The sequence below is a fragment of the Bufo gargarizans genome, chromosome 10 (assembly GCF_014858855.1).
Source record: "Bufo gargarizans isolate SCDJY-AF-19 chromosome 10, ASM1485885v1, whole genome shotgun sequence".
NCBI lineage: Eukaryota > Metazoa > Chordata > Amphibia > Anura > Bufonidae > Bufo > Bufo gargarizans.
The window spans coordinates 128,382,515-128,401,672 of NC_058089.1; the positions used below are offsets into that span (position 1 = coordinate 128,382,515).

The window sequence follows — 19,158 nt, forward strand, 5'->3', positions numbered from 1 at the left end:
TGCCCAGTTCCTGCAACCACCACCTCTGCCCAGCACCTGCAACCACCACCTCTGCCCAGCGCCTGCAACCACCACCTCTGCCCAGTGCCTGCAACCACCACCTCTGCCTAGCACCTGCAACCACCACCTCTGCCCAGCGCCTGCAACCACCACCTCTGCCCAGCGCCTGCAACCACCACCTCTGCCCAGTTCCTGCAACCACCACCTCTGCCCAGCGCCTGCAACCACCACCTTTACCCAGTGCCTGCGACCACTGCCTCTGACCCCGGCCTTTGACCAGCACATCCGGCCTGTACCTCCGGCTACTGCACCCGTCCAGCACCTCTGGCCATGGTCTCCGCCCAGCACCTCCAATCACCGTCTCCGAGGAGTGCCTCAACCACTGCCTCTGCCCAGCGCCTCTTTTCACTGCTTCTGCCCAGCACATATGGCCTGTGCCTCCACCAGCACCTCCGATCACCGCCTCTGCCCAGTACCTCCGATCACCACCTCCAGCCACTGCCTCCACACAGTGCCTGGTCTCCAACCATGCCTTCGATCATTATCTCTGACCAGCACCTCTATCCACCGCCACTGACCAGCACATCTGGCCTGTGCCTCCACACAGCACCTCCAATCACCACCTACGACCACCGTCTCTGCCCAGCACCTCCAGCCACCGCCTCCAACCAGTGTGTCTGGCCGGTTTCCTAGTGACCTGGCCACATGGGAACTGACCGCGTTCTCTCTCCTCACTGTTTTTAGGTTTAGGTTTGGTCTCGTTCACCCGCGCTCTTCTGGTCACTTCCTGTCAGACCGGCTTTTTGGGCTCATTATGACTATTTCATAATTTACATTCATTTGGATGCTATTATTCGTGCTGCAGTGAACCTTAATTCTGCTTCCGGGTGAGGTGCGGGTTCATATACCACTGCTGGACTCACAGATTGTCATGAGAAAGACAGTGGTGGACACATTTAGGGTGTCCTCTTCTGTACACAAGGGGCTGCGGTTACATTCGGGGTGTCCTCTCCTTTACACAAGGGGCTGCGGTTACATTCGGGGTGTCCTCTCCTGTACACAAGGGGCTGCGGTTACATTTGGGGTGTTGTCTTCTGTACACATAGAGCTGCAGATACATCCGGGGTGTCCTCTTCTGTACAAGGGGCTGCGGTTACATTCGGGGTGTCCTCTCCTTTACACATGGGGCTGCAGTTACATTCGGGGTGTCCTCTCCTGTACACAAGGGGCTGCGGTTACATTTGGGGTGTTGTCTTCTGTACACATAGGGCTGCAGATACATCCGGGGTGTCCTCTTCTGTACAAGGGGCTGCAGATACATTCGGGGTGTCCTCTCCTGTACACATGGGGCTGCGGATACATTCGGGGTGTCCTCTCCTGTACACAAATGGCTGCAGTTACATTCGGGGTGTCCTGTTCACATGGGGCTGCGGATACATTTGGGGTGTTCTCTTCTCTACTCTCATCGTACCTCTAATCTCCAGATTCTGCTCCGATCTTCTCATTGATGAAGAGGAGGAGACCGACCGCTTCTTGGATGAATGTAAGGCCGATCACAGTCTCCGGGAGCGCCTTTCCCTCCTCAGCCGAACCTTTCACAACCGCCGAAGAGTTGCCGAGAGCGACTCCATGTTATTCACAGACCCAGTGTTTCAGCTGGAGCCGGTGGTGAGTGCGCAGAACTGTATTCAACCATTTATTCACAGGCAGCAGGGGGCAGGCGACGGACCCTCCGACATATCTGCTGTTATTTGCACCAGAGATTGGCGTGAATTCTAGCACTAATCTAAGCAGATTTGACACGTCTTACCGCAGTGGCTTTGGATTAGGACTGATGTATGAAATCGTGGTCTTAGTAAATTTCCCTCATTATCTCCTTCACGTCTTACAGTACGGGGCTGTGAAACGTGACCTGCGGGCTCATTACTGAGGACACGCCTGGCTGCGCTATACGCTCTGTATGTAGTATGGCCTGGCCTCCTCCTCGCCTTCATGAACCCTGGGGGGCAGATCTGAGCCCCTTTATCTCAGGAGGTTTTATGGAAATGAATGGTTGTAGAATGTTAGAATACTCCCAGTCACTGACAGCAAGCAGAGATGTTTCATACTGTGAAGAACTAAAGCTGTAGACCATTGGATTTCATGCTGTCCTTTGTCTGGCAGGAGGGGGACGTCTGGCCTAACTCTTCTGTGCAGGTCACCGTGCTCTTCAAACCCCAGGCCGCCCAGGTATACCAGCGGACCGTCTACTGTGATATCACAGGTAACTGATTTATGGGGGCGCTCCGCATCTATACGGTCAGTTATATTGAGCGGACGCAGAGAGTTAAGCTCATGTCTTTCTTGCAGGTCGAGAAACAAGATTGCCCCTGCGGATTCGAGGAGAGGGTCTTGGGCCCAAACTTTGTTTCAACTTTAATGAGTTGGACATCGGGAAGGTGTTTGTGGGGTCCACACACAACTATGAGGTCAGTGCTTCCCCCTACATGTGTCTGCGCTCTCAATCTCCAGTGCAGCACCCGCCCCATCTTGGTTCCTGTCCAGTCCTCCCTCCAGCCAGGATATGTGTAGCTGGTGACGCACGTGAGGGCACTGGTGATAATACACAAGGTCCTCTGCACTGGTCCTGGGGGTCCCCCCGGCTGCTTCCGGGTTCTCCACCGGCTCACTGGGGCTTTCTTCTCTTTTAATAGCCGACACATGCAAATGAGAACCTCCATATTGATGACCCCAACCAGTGTATTTTATGTCTGGTGTCACCCAGGATGAACCCCACTAATTGTTTTAACAGGTCATCCTGACAAACCAGGGTGCCATCGATGGGATCTTCAGCCTGGCGCCTCCCACCTCGGCCCTGGCGTCCTGCTTCACCTTCTCTCCTAGTGAGGGGATCATCCTACCTGGTGGGCACCAGGCCGTCCAGATCTGTCTGTGCTGCAGCGTCCTGGGAGAGTTCACTGAGGATTTCCACTTCACTGTGGATGGGGCCCCTGATGATGTTACACTAACAGTAAGGTAAGAATAGGGGCCCCTGATGATGTTACACTAACAGTAAGGTAAGAATAGGGGCCCCTGATGATGTTATACTAACAGTAAGGTAAGAATAGGGGCCCCTGATGATGTTATACTAACAGTAAGGTAAGAATAGGGGCCCCTGATGATGTTATACTAACAGTAAGGTAAGAATAGGGGCCCCTGATGATGTTATACTAACAGTAAGGTAAGAATAGGGGCCCCTGATGATGTTACACTAACTGTAAGGTAAGAATAGGGGCCCCTGATGATGTTATACTAACAGTAAGGTAAGAATAGGGGCCCCTGATGATGTTACACTAACAGTAAGGTAAGAATAGGGGCCCCTGATGATGTAATGCTAACAGTAAGGTAAGAATAGGGGCCCCTGATGATGTTACACTAACAGTAAGGTAAGAATAAGGGCCCCTGATGAAGTTACACTAACAGTAAGGTAAGAATAGGGGCCCCTGATGATGTAACGCTAACAGTAAAGTAAGAATAGGGGCCCCTGATGATGTTACACTAACAGTAAGGTAAGAATAGGGGCCCCTGATGATGTAACGCTAACAGTAAAGTAAGAATAGGGGCCCTGGTAAGTCGATGTGACCGTCAGATGGGGCCCCTGATAAATTAGTTGGTTAAGCAAGATGGGGCCCCAGAAGATGTGTTAGGAGCACTGTCTCAGCTGTGTGGTTTCTCTGCAGGGGCTGCATCATCGGACCCACCTTCCACTTCAGCGTGCCGGCCTTACACTTTGGGGACGTGTCCTTTGGTGAGTGTGCCCTCTCCACATCTGTAGATGGGGCGGACACCTGAGAGATGAGGATTTCTCATGAAATGCTTCTTTTCCAGGATTCCCACAAACTCTCTTGTGTTCACTCAGTAACACCTCTCTGGTCCCAATGAGTTTCAGCCTACGGGTCCCTGGAGATGGCGGTGGGGACCCCAGCGTCACCAGTCACACTTACATCACAGAAGCCAGGGTGGCATCATGGAGAAGACAGCAGAATGGAGGCTGGAGACCTCGTGAATTCACCATCACACCCTCCAGAGGAACCATCCGCTCTCAGGGCCTCCTGGACATAGAGGTAGCGTACAAGACATACACGGTGAGCGCCACCGCACATACCACTGACACGGAGGCCATGATAATAGCACCGCACATACCACTGACACGGAGGCCATGATAATAGCACCGCACATACCACTGACACGGAGGATGTGATAATAGCACCCCACATACCACTGACACGGAGGATGTGATAATAGCACCGCACATACCACTGACACGGAGGATGTGATAATAGCACCGCACATACCACTGACACGGAGGATGTGATAATAGCACCCCACATACCACTGACACGGAGGATGTGATAATAGCATCGCACATACCACTGACACGGAGGATGTGATAAGAGCACCGCACATACCACTGACACGGAGGATGTGATAATAGCACCCCACATACCACTGACACGGAGGATGTGATAAGAGCACCGCACATACCACTGACACGGAGGATGTGATAATAGCATCGCACATACCACTGACACGGAGGATGTGATAATAGCACCGCACATACCACTGACATAGAGGCCATGATAATAGCACCGCACATACCACTGACACGGAGGATGTGATAATAGCACCCCACATACCACTGACACGGAGGATGTGATAATAGCACCCCACATACCACTGACACGGAGGATGTGATAATAGCACCGCACATACCACTGACACGGAGGATGTGATAATAGCACCCCACATACCACTGACACGGAGGATGTGATAATAGCACCCCACATACCACTGACACGGAGGATGTGATAATAGCACCGCACATACCACTGACACGGAGGCCATGATAATAGCACCACACATACCACTGACACGGAGGATGTGATAATAGCACCCCACATACCACTGACACGGAGAATGTGATAATAGCACCCCACATACCACTGACACAGAGGATGTGATAATAGCACCCCACATACCACTGACACGGAGGATGTGATAATAGCACCGCACATACCACTGACACGGAGGATGTGATAATAGCACCGCACATACCACTGACATAGAGGCCATGATAATAGCACCGCACATACCACTGACACGGAGGATGTGATAATAGCACCCCACATACCACTGACACGGAGGATGTGATAATAGCACCCCACATACCACTGACACGGAGGATGTGATAATAGCACCCCACATACCACTGACACGGAGGATGTGATAAGAGCACCGCACATACCACTGACACGGAGGCCATGATAAGAGCACCGCACATACCACTGACACGGAGGCCATGATAAGAGCACCGCACATACCACTGACACAGGGAACATGATACACGCATGATTCTCTGCAGACATATCTGCTGCTCAGGTTGTCTCATTGTACTCTATCTGTATTTCACCGTCTGATGCGTGGAGTATATGCACCAATACGTGCTCCACGTGGCCCAGCTACCCAGAGTCTCCTATAAACATAAGAGAGAGCCCCTCACCCTCCATCTTCTCCGGCCCTTTGTCACATGCCATTGTATTGTGGATGGAGAGCAGTGGCTGTGTAACCTGTGGACACTTTCGGCAGCTGGTTATCTCAGTGCTGTGTGCGATTCATCTTGCTTCAGGGGGGACCTCGTCATTATGTGGGTGCAGCTGGTAGTAAGGCTGCCGCTATGACTGGGAAGCTACTGAGGAAGTGTGTGAGGTGCAATGACAGCGGGCAGCTGGGGAGGCACATGGTGGAGCACCGACAGCCTCCCTGCAGAACACGTGTGGACAGCTGCTGCCCGCTACCTGGCTCATTACTTGCATTATGTCTCTCTGCAGTCATGCCAGGGCCCCTGGCGCTGTGTGCCTGCTGCTGAGTCAGGTGACCCAGTGCGGGCGTCACGATAAATTAATCATACACGATCTTATATGGTAGTGAATATGATTTCCACCCCCCTTCCTCCCCGGCTGCTCTCTCCTCTACGTATGATAGTGCATATAATTTCCAACCGACCCCCCCGGCTGCTCTCTCCTTTATATATGATGTTGAATATGACTTCCACCTCCACCCCCTTCCAGCTGCTCTCTTTTCTATATATGATAGTGGATATGATTTCCAGCCCCCCCAGCTGCTCTCTCCTATGTATATGATAGTGGATTGGATTTTCATTGTCTCCGCTGGCTGCTCTCTCCTTTATGTATGATAGTGGATGTGATTCCAGCCCCCCCCCCCCCAGCTGCTCTGTCCTCCGTATATGATAGTGAATTTGATTTTCAGCCCCTCCCACGGTTGCTCTCTCCTCTATATATGATAGTGCAGCTTCCCCTGGCTGCTCTTTCCTCCATATATGATCGTGGATTTGAATTTCATTGTCTCCGCTGGCTGCTCTCTCCTTTATGTATGATAGTGGATGTGATTTCCAGCCCCCCCGGCTGCTCTCTCCTCCGTATATGATAGTGGATTTGATTTTCAGCCCCTCACCCAGTTGCTCTTTCCTCCATATATGATAGTGGATTGGATTTTCATTGTCTCCGCTGGCTGCTCTCTCCTTTATGTATGATAGTGGATGTGATTCCAGCCCCCCCCCCCCAGCTGCTCTGTCCTCCGTATATGATAGTGGATGGGATTTCCAGCCCCTCCCCCGGTTTCTCTCTCCTCTATATATGATAGTGCAGCTTCCCCTGGCTGCTCTTTCCTCCATATATGATAGTGGATTGGATTTTCATTGTCTCCGCTGGCTGCTCTCTCCTTTATGTATGATAGTGGATGGGATTTCCAGCCCCCGTCCCCCAGCTGCTCTCTCCTCTATTTATGATAGTGGATGGGATTTCCAGCCTCCCTTCCCCCTCCGCACCCCAGCACCAGCTCAGTATGATGCTTCCTGTTCCTAGGTGACCCTGTGCTTCAACAGCTTGAAGAAGTACGAGCTGGCATTGGTGGTGGACATTGACGGCATCGGAGAGGAGGTTTTGGCTTTACCAATAACTGCCAGGTAAGGTGGTCACTGTACCCATGCACCATGTCTGCAGCTTCTGTTGGTGCTGACCTTTTCTCACGTGCCTCAGGTGTGTGGTGCCACCATTGTTTGTGGAGAACATGGCCGTCACATATAACCGGTGCTTCCTGCAGTTCCCATATGAGCGCACTGTGACCCTGCACAATCCCAGCAGCCTCCAGGGGTGTTACGTTTTCCTGCCACAGGTACGTCATTACCCTCCTTTTATATAAGGGGAGAGCAGAAACAACAGTGCAAGCACATGGGGGCCAGCAGTATGTACTCCTGGTGTTGTGTTGTAATGGACAGTGCATGCTTCCATGTTTTGCAGGAGCCAGATTCTTCCACTAATATCCTGTATAACAGCCCAAAATCCCGCGGAATAATTGAAGCACATAGCAGCGTGGACGTGCCTATAGTACTGAGAGCCCAGAGGACCGGGGAGCTGAGTGCAAAGGCTCACTTTGCTGTGTATGGAAGCACCCAACCCCCAATGGTAAGGAGCACCCCCGCTATCACTGTCAGCGACCAATACAACAGGGTCCCTGGGCTCCTACCATAAGCCAGTGATTCCCAGCCTTGTTTCCATAATGGAACCCTATGTTTTTATTCCCGGGGAGCCTCTCCAGTCCTTCATATGAAGCCTGGTGTCCGGGCAAGTGAGCAGGCTAATTGTTGGCTGAGAGGACATTCCTTGCTGCGGGTAAGCAGTGAGGAGCACACAAGGCCCAGTGCAGCTGGAAAGCAGTGAGGACCACACAAGGCCCAGTGCTGGAGGTAAGCAGTGAGGACCACACAAGGTCCAGTGCTGGAGGTAAGCAGTGAGGACCACACAAGGTCCAGTGCTGGAGGTAAGCAGTGAGGACCACACAAGGTCCAGTGCTGAGAGTAAGCAGTGAGGACCACACAAGGTCCAGTGCTGGAGGTAAGCAGTGAGGACCACACAAGGTCCAGTGCTGGAGGTAAGCAGTGAGGACCACACAAGGTCCAGTGCTGAGAGTAAGCAGTGAGGACCACACAAGGTCCAGTGCTGGAGGTAAGCAGTGAGGACCACACAAGGTCCAGTGCTGGAGGTAAGCAGTGAGGACCACACAAGGTCCAGTGCTGAGAGTAAGCAGTGAGGACCACACAAGGTCCAGTGCTGGAGGTGCGCAGTGAGGACCACACAAGGTCCAGTGCTGAGAGTAAGCAGTGAGGACCACACAAGGCCCAGTGCTGGAGGTAAGCAGTGAGGACCACACAAGGCCCAGTGCTGAGCGTAAGCAGTGAGGACCACACAAGGTCCAGTGCTGGAGGTAAGCAGTGAGGACCACACAAGGTCCAGTGCTGGAGGTAAGCAGTGAGGACCACACAAGGTCCAGTGCTGAAGGTAAGCAGTGAGGACCACACAAGGTCCAGTGCTGGAGGTAAGCAGTGAGGACCACACAAGCCCCAGTGCTGGGGGTAAGCTGTGAGGACCACACAAAACGCAGTGCTGGGGATAAGCAGTGAGGCCCACTGTGGTCCTCACCGCTTACACCCAGCTCTGGACCTTGTGTGGTCCTCACTGCTTATCCCCAGCACTGTTTCTTGTGTGGTCTTAACTGCTTACCCCCAGCACTGGGCCTTGTGTGGTCCTCACTGCTTACCTCCAGCACTGGACCTTGTGTGGTCCTCACTGCTTACCTCCAGCACTGGACCTTGTGTGGTCCTCACTGCTTACTCTCAGCACTGGGCCTTGTGTGGTCCTCACTGCTTACTCTCAGCACTGGGCCTTGTGTGGTCCTCACTGCTTACTCTCAGCACTGGGCCTTGTGTGGTCCTCACTGCTTACTCTCAGCACTGGGCCTTGTGTGGTCCTCACTGCTTACTCTCAGCACTGGGCCTTGTGTGGTCCTCACTGCTTTCCAGCTGCACTGGGCCTTGTGTGGTCCTCACTTCTTACCCGCAGCAAGGAATGTCCTCTCAGCCAACAATTAGCCGGCTCACTTGCCCTGACACCAGGCTGAGGGTAAGCAGTGAGGATCACATAAGGCCCAGTGCTGGGGTGAGCAGTGAGGACCACACAAGGTCCAGTGCTGGGGTAAGCAGTTAGGATCACAGAGGGTACTGGACTGGGTGTAAGCAATGAGGACCACACAAGGCCCAGTGCTGAGAGTAAGCAGTGAGGACCACACAAGTTCCAATGCTTTCTATGATATCCCCTTCATATAGAGGAGATATCCGGGTGCACGTCCATCTCGTTCTATACAACAACCAAGTGTTTGTCTTTGGTAGGAGCTTCGCCTGCAGTGCATTGGGGAGGGGCCCGTCGTCCATGTTGATCCTAGTGAGGTGGATTTTGGAGATATCCCAGTCCTTACTGATGTCTCAAGAACAATCCGTCTGTGCAACCAGTCCCTGATCCCAGCGCCCTTCCAGGCCAGCATGGTGAGTGCCGACATGACCCTGACATACGGGGTGCGAGCGGCTCCAGGTGGTGATCCTTATTGATGGATGATGATTCTCTTCTGAGTTCCTATGGAGACTGATAATTACCAGCCAGCCATGACACCGAGCGCCGCCCTGACGAGTGCTAATTATCACCACATTAATGAATAGTCTCCAACTCACAATCATCAACTCCAGCGCCCCGCACACCGCCTGTGCTATTATCCAAAATGCCTCTTGTCATAAAATCCAGTCACCGCCATCCTGCACCTCAAATCCTCATCACCCCCATCCTGCACCTCAAATCCTCATCACCCCCATCCTGCACCTCAAATCCTCATCACCCCCATCCTGCACCTCAAATCCTCATCACCCCCATCCTGCACCTCAAATCCTCATCACCCCCATTCTGCACCTCAAATCCTCATCACCCCCATCCTGCACCTCAAATCCTCATCACCCCCATCCTGCACCTCAAATCCTCATCACCCCCATCCTGCGCCTCAAATACTCATCACCCCCATCCTGCACCTCAAATACTCATCACCCCCATCCTGCACCTCAAATACTCATCACCCCCATCCTGCACCTCAAATCCTCATCACCCCCATCCTGCACCTCAAATCCTCATCACCCCCATCCTGCGCCTCAAATCCTCATCACCCCCATCCTGCGCCTCAAATACTCATCACCCCCATCCTGCGCCTCAAATCCTCATCACCCCCATCCTGCGCCTCAAATCCTCATCACCCCCATCCTGCTCCTCAAATCCTCATCACCCCCATCCTGCGCCTCAAATCCTCATCACCCCCATTCTGCACCTCAAATCCTCATCACACCCATCCTGCACCTCAAATCCTCATCACCCCCATCCTGCACCTCAAATCCTCATCACCCCCATCCTGCGCCTCAAATCCTCATCACCCCAATCCTGCGCCTCAAATACTCATCACCCCCATCCTGCACCTCAAATACTCATCACCCCCATCCTGCACCTCAAATCCTCATCACCCCCATCCTGCACCTCAAATCCTCATCACCCCCATCCTGCACCTCAAATCCTCATCACCCCCATCCTGCACCTCAAATCCTCATCACCCCCATCCTGCACCTCAAATCCTCATCACCCCCATCCTGCACCTCAAATCCTCATCACACCCATCCTGCACCTCAAATCCTCATCACCCCCATCCTGTGCATCAAATACTCATCACCCCCATCCTGCACCTCAAACCCACATCACCCCCATCCTGCGCCTCAAATCCTCATCACCCCCATCCTGCGCCTCAAATCCTCATCACCCCCATCCTGCACCTCAAATCCTCATCACCCTCATCCTGCACCTCAAATACTCATCACCCCCATCCTGCACCTCAAATCCTCATCACCCCCATCCTGCACCTCAAATCCTCATCACACCCATCCTGCACCTCAAATCCTCATCACCCCCATCCTGTGCATTAAATCCTCATTACCCCCATCCTGCACCTCAAATACTCATCACCCCCATCCTGTGCCTCAAATACTCATCACCCCCATCCTGTGCCTCAAATACCCATCACCCCCATCCTGTGCCTCAAATACCCATCACCCCCATCCTGCACCTCAAATCCTCATCACCCCCATCCTGCACCTCAAATCCTCATCACCCCCATCCTGCGCCTCAAATCCTCATCACCCCCATCCTGCACCTCAAATCCTCCCCAGTACAACTACACTGCAATTTATCGCGCGACATTTATTGTAATGATAGTCAATGGTGTTGCACTGCGACATGCTATGACTGCGACACAACAGCCGCACAGAAATCCACCTTGGATGGATGTTTTGTGACTGTCATGTCGCGGTATGCTGCAGTGCCACACCATTGACCATATCATTATAAAAAAAAAAAAAGGGTGACTTTTCTGCGACACGGTGCTATGTAGCCCTAGTCTATGACCAGATCACCTCCATTTTGTAATTCAAATTTCTAATCACCCATAATCTGTACTACTGTGTCTTCACCCCCATCCTGCTCCTCAAATCCTCATCACCCCCATCCTGTACCTTAAAACCTCATCTCACTTCCCGTCCTGTATTTTTTACCATCCTGTATCTTGACTCCCATGACACCACATTCCGTATCAGCCTCCCAGTCTGTTCACTCTCCAGTACCATGCAGTGATCACCATGACCTGCGTGCCCAGGGGGCCCCTCCACTCCTCCTATCATCCAGGGGCCCCTCCACTCCTCCTATCATCCAGGGGCCCCTCACTATGCAGATATCTCCCCATGTTATCATATGTGCTTATTTTCTGTCTCTCTTCTGTCACAGATGCGGAAGCGGTCGCTGTGGCGGGTAGACCCTGGCTGTGGTCAGGTTCCCCCAGAAGGAGAAGTCCACCTGACACTTGTGGCCCATCTAGATGATACGCTGACCTTCAGAGACACAGTCCAGCTGGTTATTACTAACAGCAACACCTATCTCATCCCAGTTCATGCTACTGGCACTGGAACCACCATAGTCACTGACAAGACATTTGCGCCGGTGCTGAATCTTGGCGCCCATTTCAGGTGGGTGATCAGTCTGTCCTCTGTATTAGTGAATGTCCTATCAGGAAAGCTTTTCGGACCAGGCCAACCGTCATCTCATAGAATCCCAGTAAACAATTCAATGTAGGTGACATAGATGGCGGGAGTATTCCCCCGGGGCTGCAGGGCGTCCCCTAAATCTGCGGTAATTATGTGGGAATATTGCGGACATGTACTATGTCCCATCACTCGACTGAGCCATTCTTTTCCACTGCTGCCATGTTGTATGTTGTGCCTGTCATCTGTCCTGGATGGCGCGTACCTCTGCACTGCGTTGTCATCCCTCCAGGTTGGGCACAGACATGGCGCCCACATGAGCATAACGTCGGTAGGTCTTCAGAGCCGTAGACTTCTCAGAAGTGTCTAGTGTCAGTGGAAACTTTGCGGAGAGATGAGTTTGTGGTGGGGGTCCGCCTCTGACAGCGATGCTGGTTCAGTTTCCTATTTTCTCCTCCAGTTCTATTGTTTGGGGGGTTTCAATGACAGCGGCTCTTTGTGTCTGATCAGAGCTTTAGTAGATGAAACACAATGATGCCATTAACCCGACCCTTACTGCACCTGGGTTCCGCTGCTGGGCAGAAGGAGAGACTGGCAGGCATGGCTGGCACGGTGGCAGTTAATGGGACTCGTCTCCGGCTGCTGCGCATTGTCATGGTCTTTGTTGTGCACCCTGCAGAGCATAATAGGCAGCAATGGAAGATAACACCACAGTAACTCCATCTGAGCCCTGGCAGTAACTCAAGCAGCCGGGGAGCGTGTAACCCAAGAGTAGTGTGACCCCGTTCGCTTTTCTGCATCGCTGAGCAGATCATGGCTCACCCCGAGATCCGCGTCCGGCCCCCACCACGCACCAGACTCCCATTTCATAGCCGATTTGACATGTAATGGATTCGGGAGACATTGCTCTCAGTACACGGCTTTCTTCATTATTACTATTAGGTTGCTGTGCTCTAGGCCAGTGTTTCCCAACCAGTGGGCCTCCAGCTGTTGCAAAACTACAACTCCCAGCATGCCTGGACAGCCTTTGGCTGTGCGGGCATGCTGGGAGTTGTAGTTTTGCAACAGCTGGAGGCACACTGGTTGGGAAACACTGCGGAGTCCAGGCTTCCCTCAATGCACTTGTGTCAGATTGTCCTGCTGGACACATGTTGAAGAACAAGGCGCTGTAGCGTGACGTGTAACGTGTGCCGAGCTGCTCATGTAATAAATCTTATATCTCCCTGCAGTGCTGATCCCTGTCGCTATCATTTCACTATGACAAATCGCGGCCGTCGCACGCACCAGCTCTACTGGATGACCGAAGGATTCCCTCAGTTCCGCAAACATCAGCAACTTCCTAGCCTTAAAGCGGGGGCCCCTCAGCCTGAGCCACAGGGCCCCGTGTTTAGACTCCTTCCGTCACGCATGGAGTTGAATCCCGGACAGAGCATTGCTGTTGTGTTGGAGGGGTCCTCGACCACACCAAAGGTATCAATGGACTGGAGATATGTGAGATACTGGCGTACGGTGGGCCAGGAGACCCACGGTCATCCTCCATGTGTCTCTGTATTGCAGATGGTGAAGGAGCGTCTCCTGGGACAGGCCATCATAGGAAAGCAGTCTGGCAAGGAAAGGATCCTGATGGTCGATGTCATTTGTGAATTCATTGCTCCTGTCCTTCACCTGTCCAAGCAGAGTCTGCACTTCTATGTGGAGAAGGTGATGGACCGCAGTGAGCAGCATGGCCTCCATCATGTCCAGGCCCTCACTCACATCTTTCACTGCTTGTGTCTTTTCCAGCAACCAGAAGAACAGCTGATGGAGAAATTTGAGTCCGTGACACTGAAAAACATTTCTTCGCTGCCTCTGACCATCCTCCTGTCCCTGAAGCCTCCATTCTCTCTCTGCCGCGGTGATACTGTCCAGGAGGAGGATGAGCAGGTAGTACCAGAACATGTCTTCACGCCTGTGCTTTTATTGTTCGCACAGTTTTTTAGTTTCTTCAGCATGTTTCACTGTCGGTCTAGACCGGGTTTCATAGGTTTTGCGCTCAGTGGCAGTGTGCACAGCACCAATGGACAGCGTTGTGCATGGCGGTTGGGCGAGTGCTGCAGCTCCGTAATTGAGCGGTCACTGTACCAGGGATGGGCAAACTGCGGCTCTCCAGCTGTTGTAAAACTACAACTCCCAGTATGCCCAGTCTGCCTACAGCTATCAGCCTACAGCAGGGCATGCTGGGATTTGTAGTTATGCAACAGCTGGAGGGCCGCAGTTTTCCCATCACTGACCTATACTATAGATGTAAGGTTTGTGCATGGCGGTTGGGCGAGTGCTGCAGCTCCGTAATTGAGCGGTCACTGCGGTGTGATAGATGTATACTATAGATCAGGCATGCTCAGCCTGCGGCCCTCCAGCTGTTGTAAAACTACAACTCCCAGTATGCCCTGCTGTAGGCTGTTCGGGCATGCTGGGAGTTGTAGTTTTGCAACAGCTGGAGGGCCGCAGGTTGAGCATGCCTGCTATAGATGTAAGGTTTGTGCCTGGCACAACATGAGCAGGACCAGTTCTGGTGGATTTGTGGCCGCTTTGCCCCACAGTATGTTATCCTCCATTTCCCTTCCAGAATCCCCTGCGCCTTGACACTGGTGAAGAAGTGGAGCTGACCATCAAGTTTGATCCGACTTTCATTGATGATCTCCAGAGCCGAGTCCTGGAGGAGGTTCTGTCCATCTGCTATGCCGAGCACCCTCATACAGACTACATCGCTCTGCAGGCTGAGGTGCATTTCCCAAACCTTCACTTTCCTTATAACCAAATCCACTTTGGCTGCATACTCAATGACACAGAGAGCACCCGAGAGCTGGAGGTGACCAACTGCAGCCCGCTGCCCGTACAGTACCGCTGGGCCTTTGTGAAGGAGGGTGAGATCAGGTGAGGCACCTAGGCACATCTCCATAAATCCTGGAGGCGTAGTATTATTTTTACTGGGTCCCTCCTGGAACATCAAGTGATTGGTGCTGTATGCATTACCCTGCAGGCTCTGCGACAGATTGCAGAATCCACTACACAGTCCTCAAGAGGCTCCTGGAATCTCGGAAGAAGGCTCTGATTCAAGTGACAGGTGGAAATCGCTCCATGTAGTCCACTGTCAGCTTCTCAATGCATAGTGGTCAATAAAGTCCTCAAAACCTCTCTCTGTGCCTCCTTTTATCCACAGGCAAGAAGAACCACACAAATCAGGAGGGGATGTCACCAGTATAGTTACCTTTTCCCAGTCCCTGGACGCCCAGCCAAAGGTAGAGTCCTGTTACATGACATTAGTGCCCGCTCCTGGGCTCACACATGCTTCTCTCTACTCACCTGGTTTCTGCTGTTTTCAGACTATGAATCCTGGCACTGGAGATGGTGCGATTGTGGCAGAGGAACATATGAATACAGGCGTGGAGGAGGTAAGCAGGGCTATGGCGTGCCAGTCCGGCCTGAGGTTACTACACTGCATCCTAGTGGGTGCAAATCTCCCCATATGCAGAAGAGCATGTGTGACGTGTAGAAATACCAATACATGTAGATATCAGTATTATATAATAATCTCTATACCTATATAACGGCTGTAATAATCCCCATCACTGTCTATATAATGACTGTAATAATCCCCATCACTGTCTATATAATGACTGTAATAATCCCCATCATGATCTATATAATGACTGTAATAATCCCCATCACTGTCTATATAATGACTGTAATAATCCCCATCACTATCTATATAACGACTGTAATAATCCCCATCATTATCTATATAACGACTGTAATAATCCCCATCACTGTCTATATAATGACTGTAATAATCCCCATCACTGTCTATATAATGACTGTAATAATCCCCATCACTATCTATATAACGACTGTAATAATCCCCATCACTGTCTATATAATGACTGTAATAATCCCCATCACTGTCTATATAATGACTGTAATAATCCCCATCACTGTATATATAATGACTGTAATAATCCCCATCACTGTCTATATAATGACTGTAATAATCCCCATCACTGTATATATAATGACTGTAATAATCCCCATCACTGTCTATATAATGACTGTAATAATCCCCATCACTGTATATATAACGACTGTAATAATCCCCATCACTGTCTATATAATGACTGTAATAATCCCCATCACTATCTATATAACGACTGTAATAATCCCCATCATTATCTATATAACGACTGTAATAATCCCCATCACTGTCTATATAATGACTGTAATAATCTTCATCACTGTCTATATAATGACTGTAATAATCCCCATCACTGTCTATATAATGACTGTAATAATCCCCATCACTGTCTATATAACGACTGTAATAATCCCCATCACTGTATATATAACGACTGTAATAATCCCCATCACTGTCTATATAATGACTGTAATAATCCCCATCACTGTCTATATAACGACTGTAATAATCCCCATCACTGTATATATAACGACTGTAATAATCCCCATCACTGTCTATATAATGACTGTAATAATCCCCATCACGGTCTATATAATGACTGTAATAATCCCCATCACTATCTATATAACGACTGTAATAATCCCCATCACTGTCTATATAATGACTGTAATAATCCCCATCACTGTCTATATAATGACTGTAATAATCCCCATCACTATGACTGTAATAATCCCCATCACTGTCTATATAACGACTGTAATAATCCCTATCATTGTCTATATAACGACTATAATAATCCCCATCACTGTCTAATGACTGTAATAATCCCCATCACTATGACTGTAATAATTCCTATCATTGTCTATATAACGACTATAATAATCCCCATCACTATCTATATAACGACTGTAATAATCCCCATCATTGTCCATAAAATTAATAATCCCCATCACTGTCTATATAATCTCTTTCAGGTCTTTGATATTCTGCCCCAGTTTGGGACTCTACAGCCGGGTGAGAGTCAGGTGGTTTCTTTCACTTTTTATGGACACTCCGACATCAGCGCTGGGGCCCGAGCTGTGTGTGAGGTTTTGGGGGGCCCCATGTATGAGGTCCGCCTGCATGGTGAGGCTTCTCTTGTCTGCTACAGTCTCAGTGCAAAAGAGATCGACCTTGGAGTCCAGGTAACATGGAGCGCGTGCTTATTTGGAATACATATATGTTCTGATCGTGAGATGCACGTATGTGCTGACGTCAGGAGACATGGATGTGCTGACGTCAGGAGACATGTATGTGCTGACGTCAGGAGACATGGATGTGCTGACGTCAGGAGACATGTATGTGCTGACGTCAGGAGACATGGATGTGCTGACGTCAGGAGACATGTATGTGCTGACGTCAGGAGACATGGATGTGGTGACGTCAGGAGACATGGATGTGGTGACGTCAGGAGACATGGATGTGCTGACGTCAGGAGACATGTATGTGCTGACGTCAGGAGACATGGATGTGCTGACGTCAGGAGACATGGATGTGCTGACGTCAGGAGACATGGATGTGCTGACGTCAGGAGACATGTATGTGCTGACGTCAGGAGACATGTATGTGCTGACGTCAGGAGACATGGATGTGCTGCTGATGGTTTCCACGCGTGGTCTGGTCCATGTGTTTCTCTTTACAGATGTTTGACCAAGTGACTGACACACAGATTGTCCTGAGGAACACGGGGAAGGTCAGCTTCCCATTTACCGTGCTGAACCAGAGGCCTGAGGTGCAGCCGTGTCCGTGCCCCGGGGAGCCCCGCGTCCAGCCGCCCAGTGTGAGTGCACAACATGACACCGTACTGCAGGGGGCGAGGCGGCTGCGCACATCTGCGTGTAATAATCCAGGAAAGATGTGGAGACAGGCGCTGCCTCCTGGTGGACAGGATTGTTACTACAGCTGACGGGTCACAGGGAGACTACTGTGTGTGTGTATGAATATGTGCATGTATGGCTGTGTGCGTGTCTCTGTCATCTATGTATGTATGGCTGTGTGCGTGTCTCTGTCATCTATGTATGTATGGCTGTGTGCGTGTCTCTGTCTATGTATGTATGGCTGTGTGCGTGTCTCTGTCATCTATGTATGGCTGTGTGCGTGTCTCTGTCATCTATGTATGTATGGCTGTGTGCGTGTCTCTGTCATCTATGTATGTATGGCTGTGTGCGTGTCTGTCTATGTATGTATGGCTGTGTGCGTGTCTCTGTCATCTATGTATGTATGGCTGTGTGCGTGTCTCTGTCATCTATGTATGTATGGCTGTGTGCGTGTCTCTGTCATCTATGTATGTATGGCTGTGTGCGTGTCTCTGTCATCTATGTATGTATGGCTTTGTGCGTGTCTCTGTCTATGTATGTATGGCTGTGTGCGTGTCTCTGTCATCTATGTATGTATGGCTGTGTGCGTGTCTCTGTCTATGTATGTATGGCTGTGTGCACGTCTCTGTCTATGTATGTATGGCTGTGTGCGTGTCTCTGTCATCTATGTATGTATGGCTGTGTGCGTGTCTGTCTATGTATGTATGGCTGTGTGCGTGTCTCTGTCTATGTATGTATGGCTGTGTGCGTGTCTCTGTCTATGTATGTATGGCTGTGTGCGTGTCTCTGTCTATGTATGTATGGCTGTGTGCGTGTCTCTGTCATCTATGTATGTATGGCTGTGTGCGTGTCTCTGTCTATGTATGTATGGCTGTGTGCGTGTCTCTGTCATCTATGTATGTATGGCTGTGTGCGTGTCTCTGTCATCTATGTATGTATGGCTGTGTGCGTGTCTCTGTCATCTATGTATGTATGGCTGTGTGCGTGTCTCTGTCTATGTATGTATGGCTGTGTGCGTGTCTCTGTCATCTATGTATGTATGGCTGTGTGCGTGTCTCTGTCTATGTATGTATGGCTGTGTGCACGTCTCTGTCTATGTATGTATGGCTGTGTGCGTGTCTCTGTCATCTATGTATGTATGGCTGTGTGCGTGTCTGTGTCATCTATGTATGTATGGCTGTGTGCGTGCCTCTGTCATCTATGTATGTATGGCTGTGTGCGTGTCTCTGTCATCTATGTATGTATGGCTGTGTGCGTGTCTCTGTCATCTATGTATGTATGGCTGTGTGCGTGTCTCTGTCATCTATGTATGTATGGCTGTGTGCGTGTCTCTGTCTATGTATGTATGG

At 50.8% G+C, this 19,158-nt stretch overlaps 1 protein-coding gene across 1 annotated transcript in view; it reads left to right on the forward strand.

The window, feature by feature from the left end:
* HYDIN (HYDIN axonemal central pair apparatus protein) overlaps nucleotides 1–19,158 on the forward strand; it is a 99,034-nt gene that overhangs the window by 36,312 nt on the left and 43,564 nt on the right. Inside the window, exons 9-28 of the mRNA XM_044270701.1 lie at nucleotides 1,485–1,668; nucleotides 2,164–2,263; nucleotides 2,350–2,468; nucleotides 2,792–3,015; nucleotides 3,720–3,787; nucleotides 3,868–4,103; nucleotides 6,921–7,021; nucleotides 7,095–7,230; nucleotides 7,356–7,520; nucleotides 9,281–9,433; nucleotides 11,751–11,989; nucleotides 13,234–13,474; nucleotides 13,562–13,705; nucleotides 13,787–13,927; nucleotides 14,610–14,917; nucleotides 15,024–15,107; nucleotides 15,204–15,282; nucleotides 15,367–15,435; nucleotides 16,928–17,137; nucleotides 17,635–17,772. Of these exons, the coding sequence (XP_044126636.1) occupies nucleotides 1,485–1,668; nucleotides 2,164–2,263; nucleotides 2,350–2,468; nucleotides 2,792–3,015; nucleotides 3,720–3,787; nucleotides 3,868–4,103; nucleotides 6,921–7,021; nucleotides 7,095–7,230; nucleotides 7,356–7,520; nucleotides 9,281–9,433; nucleotides 11,751–11,989; nucleotides 13,234–13,474; nucleotides 13,562–13,705; nucleotides 13,787–13,927; nucleotides 14,610–14,917; nucleotides 15,024–15,107; nucleotides 15,204–15,282; nucleotides 15,367–15,435; nucleotides 16,928–17,137; nucleotides 17,635–17,772 (3,139 nt within the window). The remainder of the gene's footprint in view (nucleotides 1–1,484; nucleotides 1,669–2,163; nucleotides 2,264–2,349; nucleotides 2,469–2,791; nucleotides 3,016–3,719; nucleotides 3,788–3,867; nucleotides 4,104–6,920; nucleotides 7,022–7,094; nucleotides 7,231–7,355; nucleotides 7,521–9,280; nucleotides 9,434–11,750; nucleotides 11,990–13,233; nucleotides 13,475–13,561; nucleotides 13,706–13,786; nucleotides 13,928–14,609; nucleotides 14,918–15,023; nucleotides 15,108–15,203; nucleotides 15,283–15,366; nucleotides 15,436–16,927; nucleotides 17,138–17,634; nucleotides 17,773–19,158) is intronic.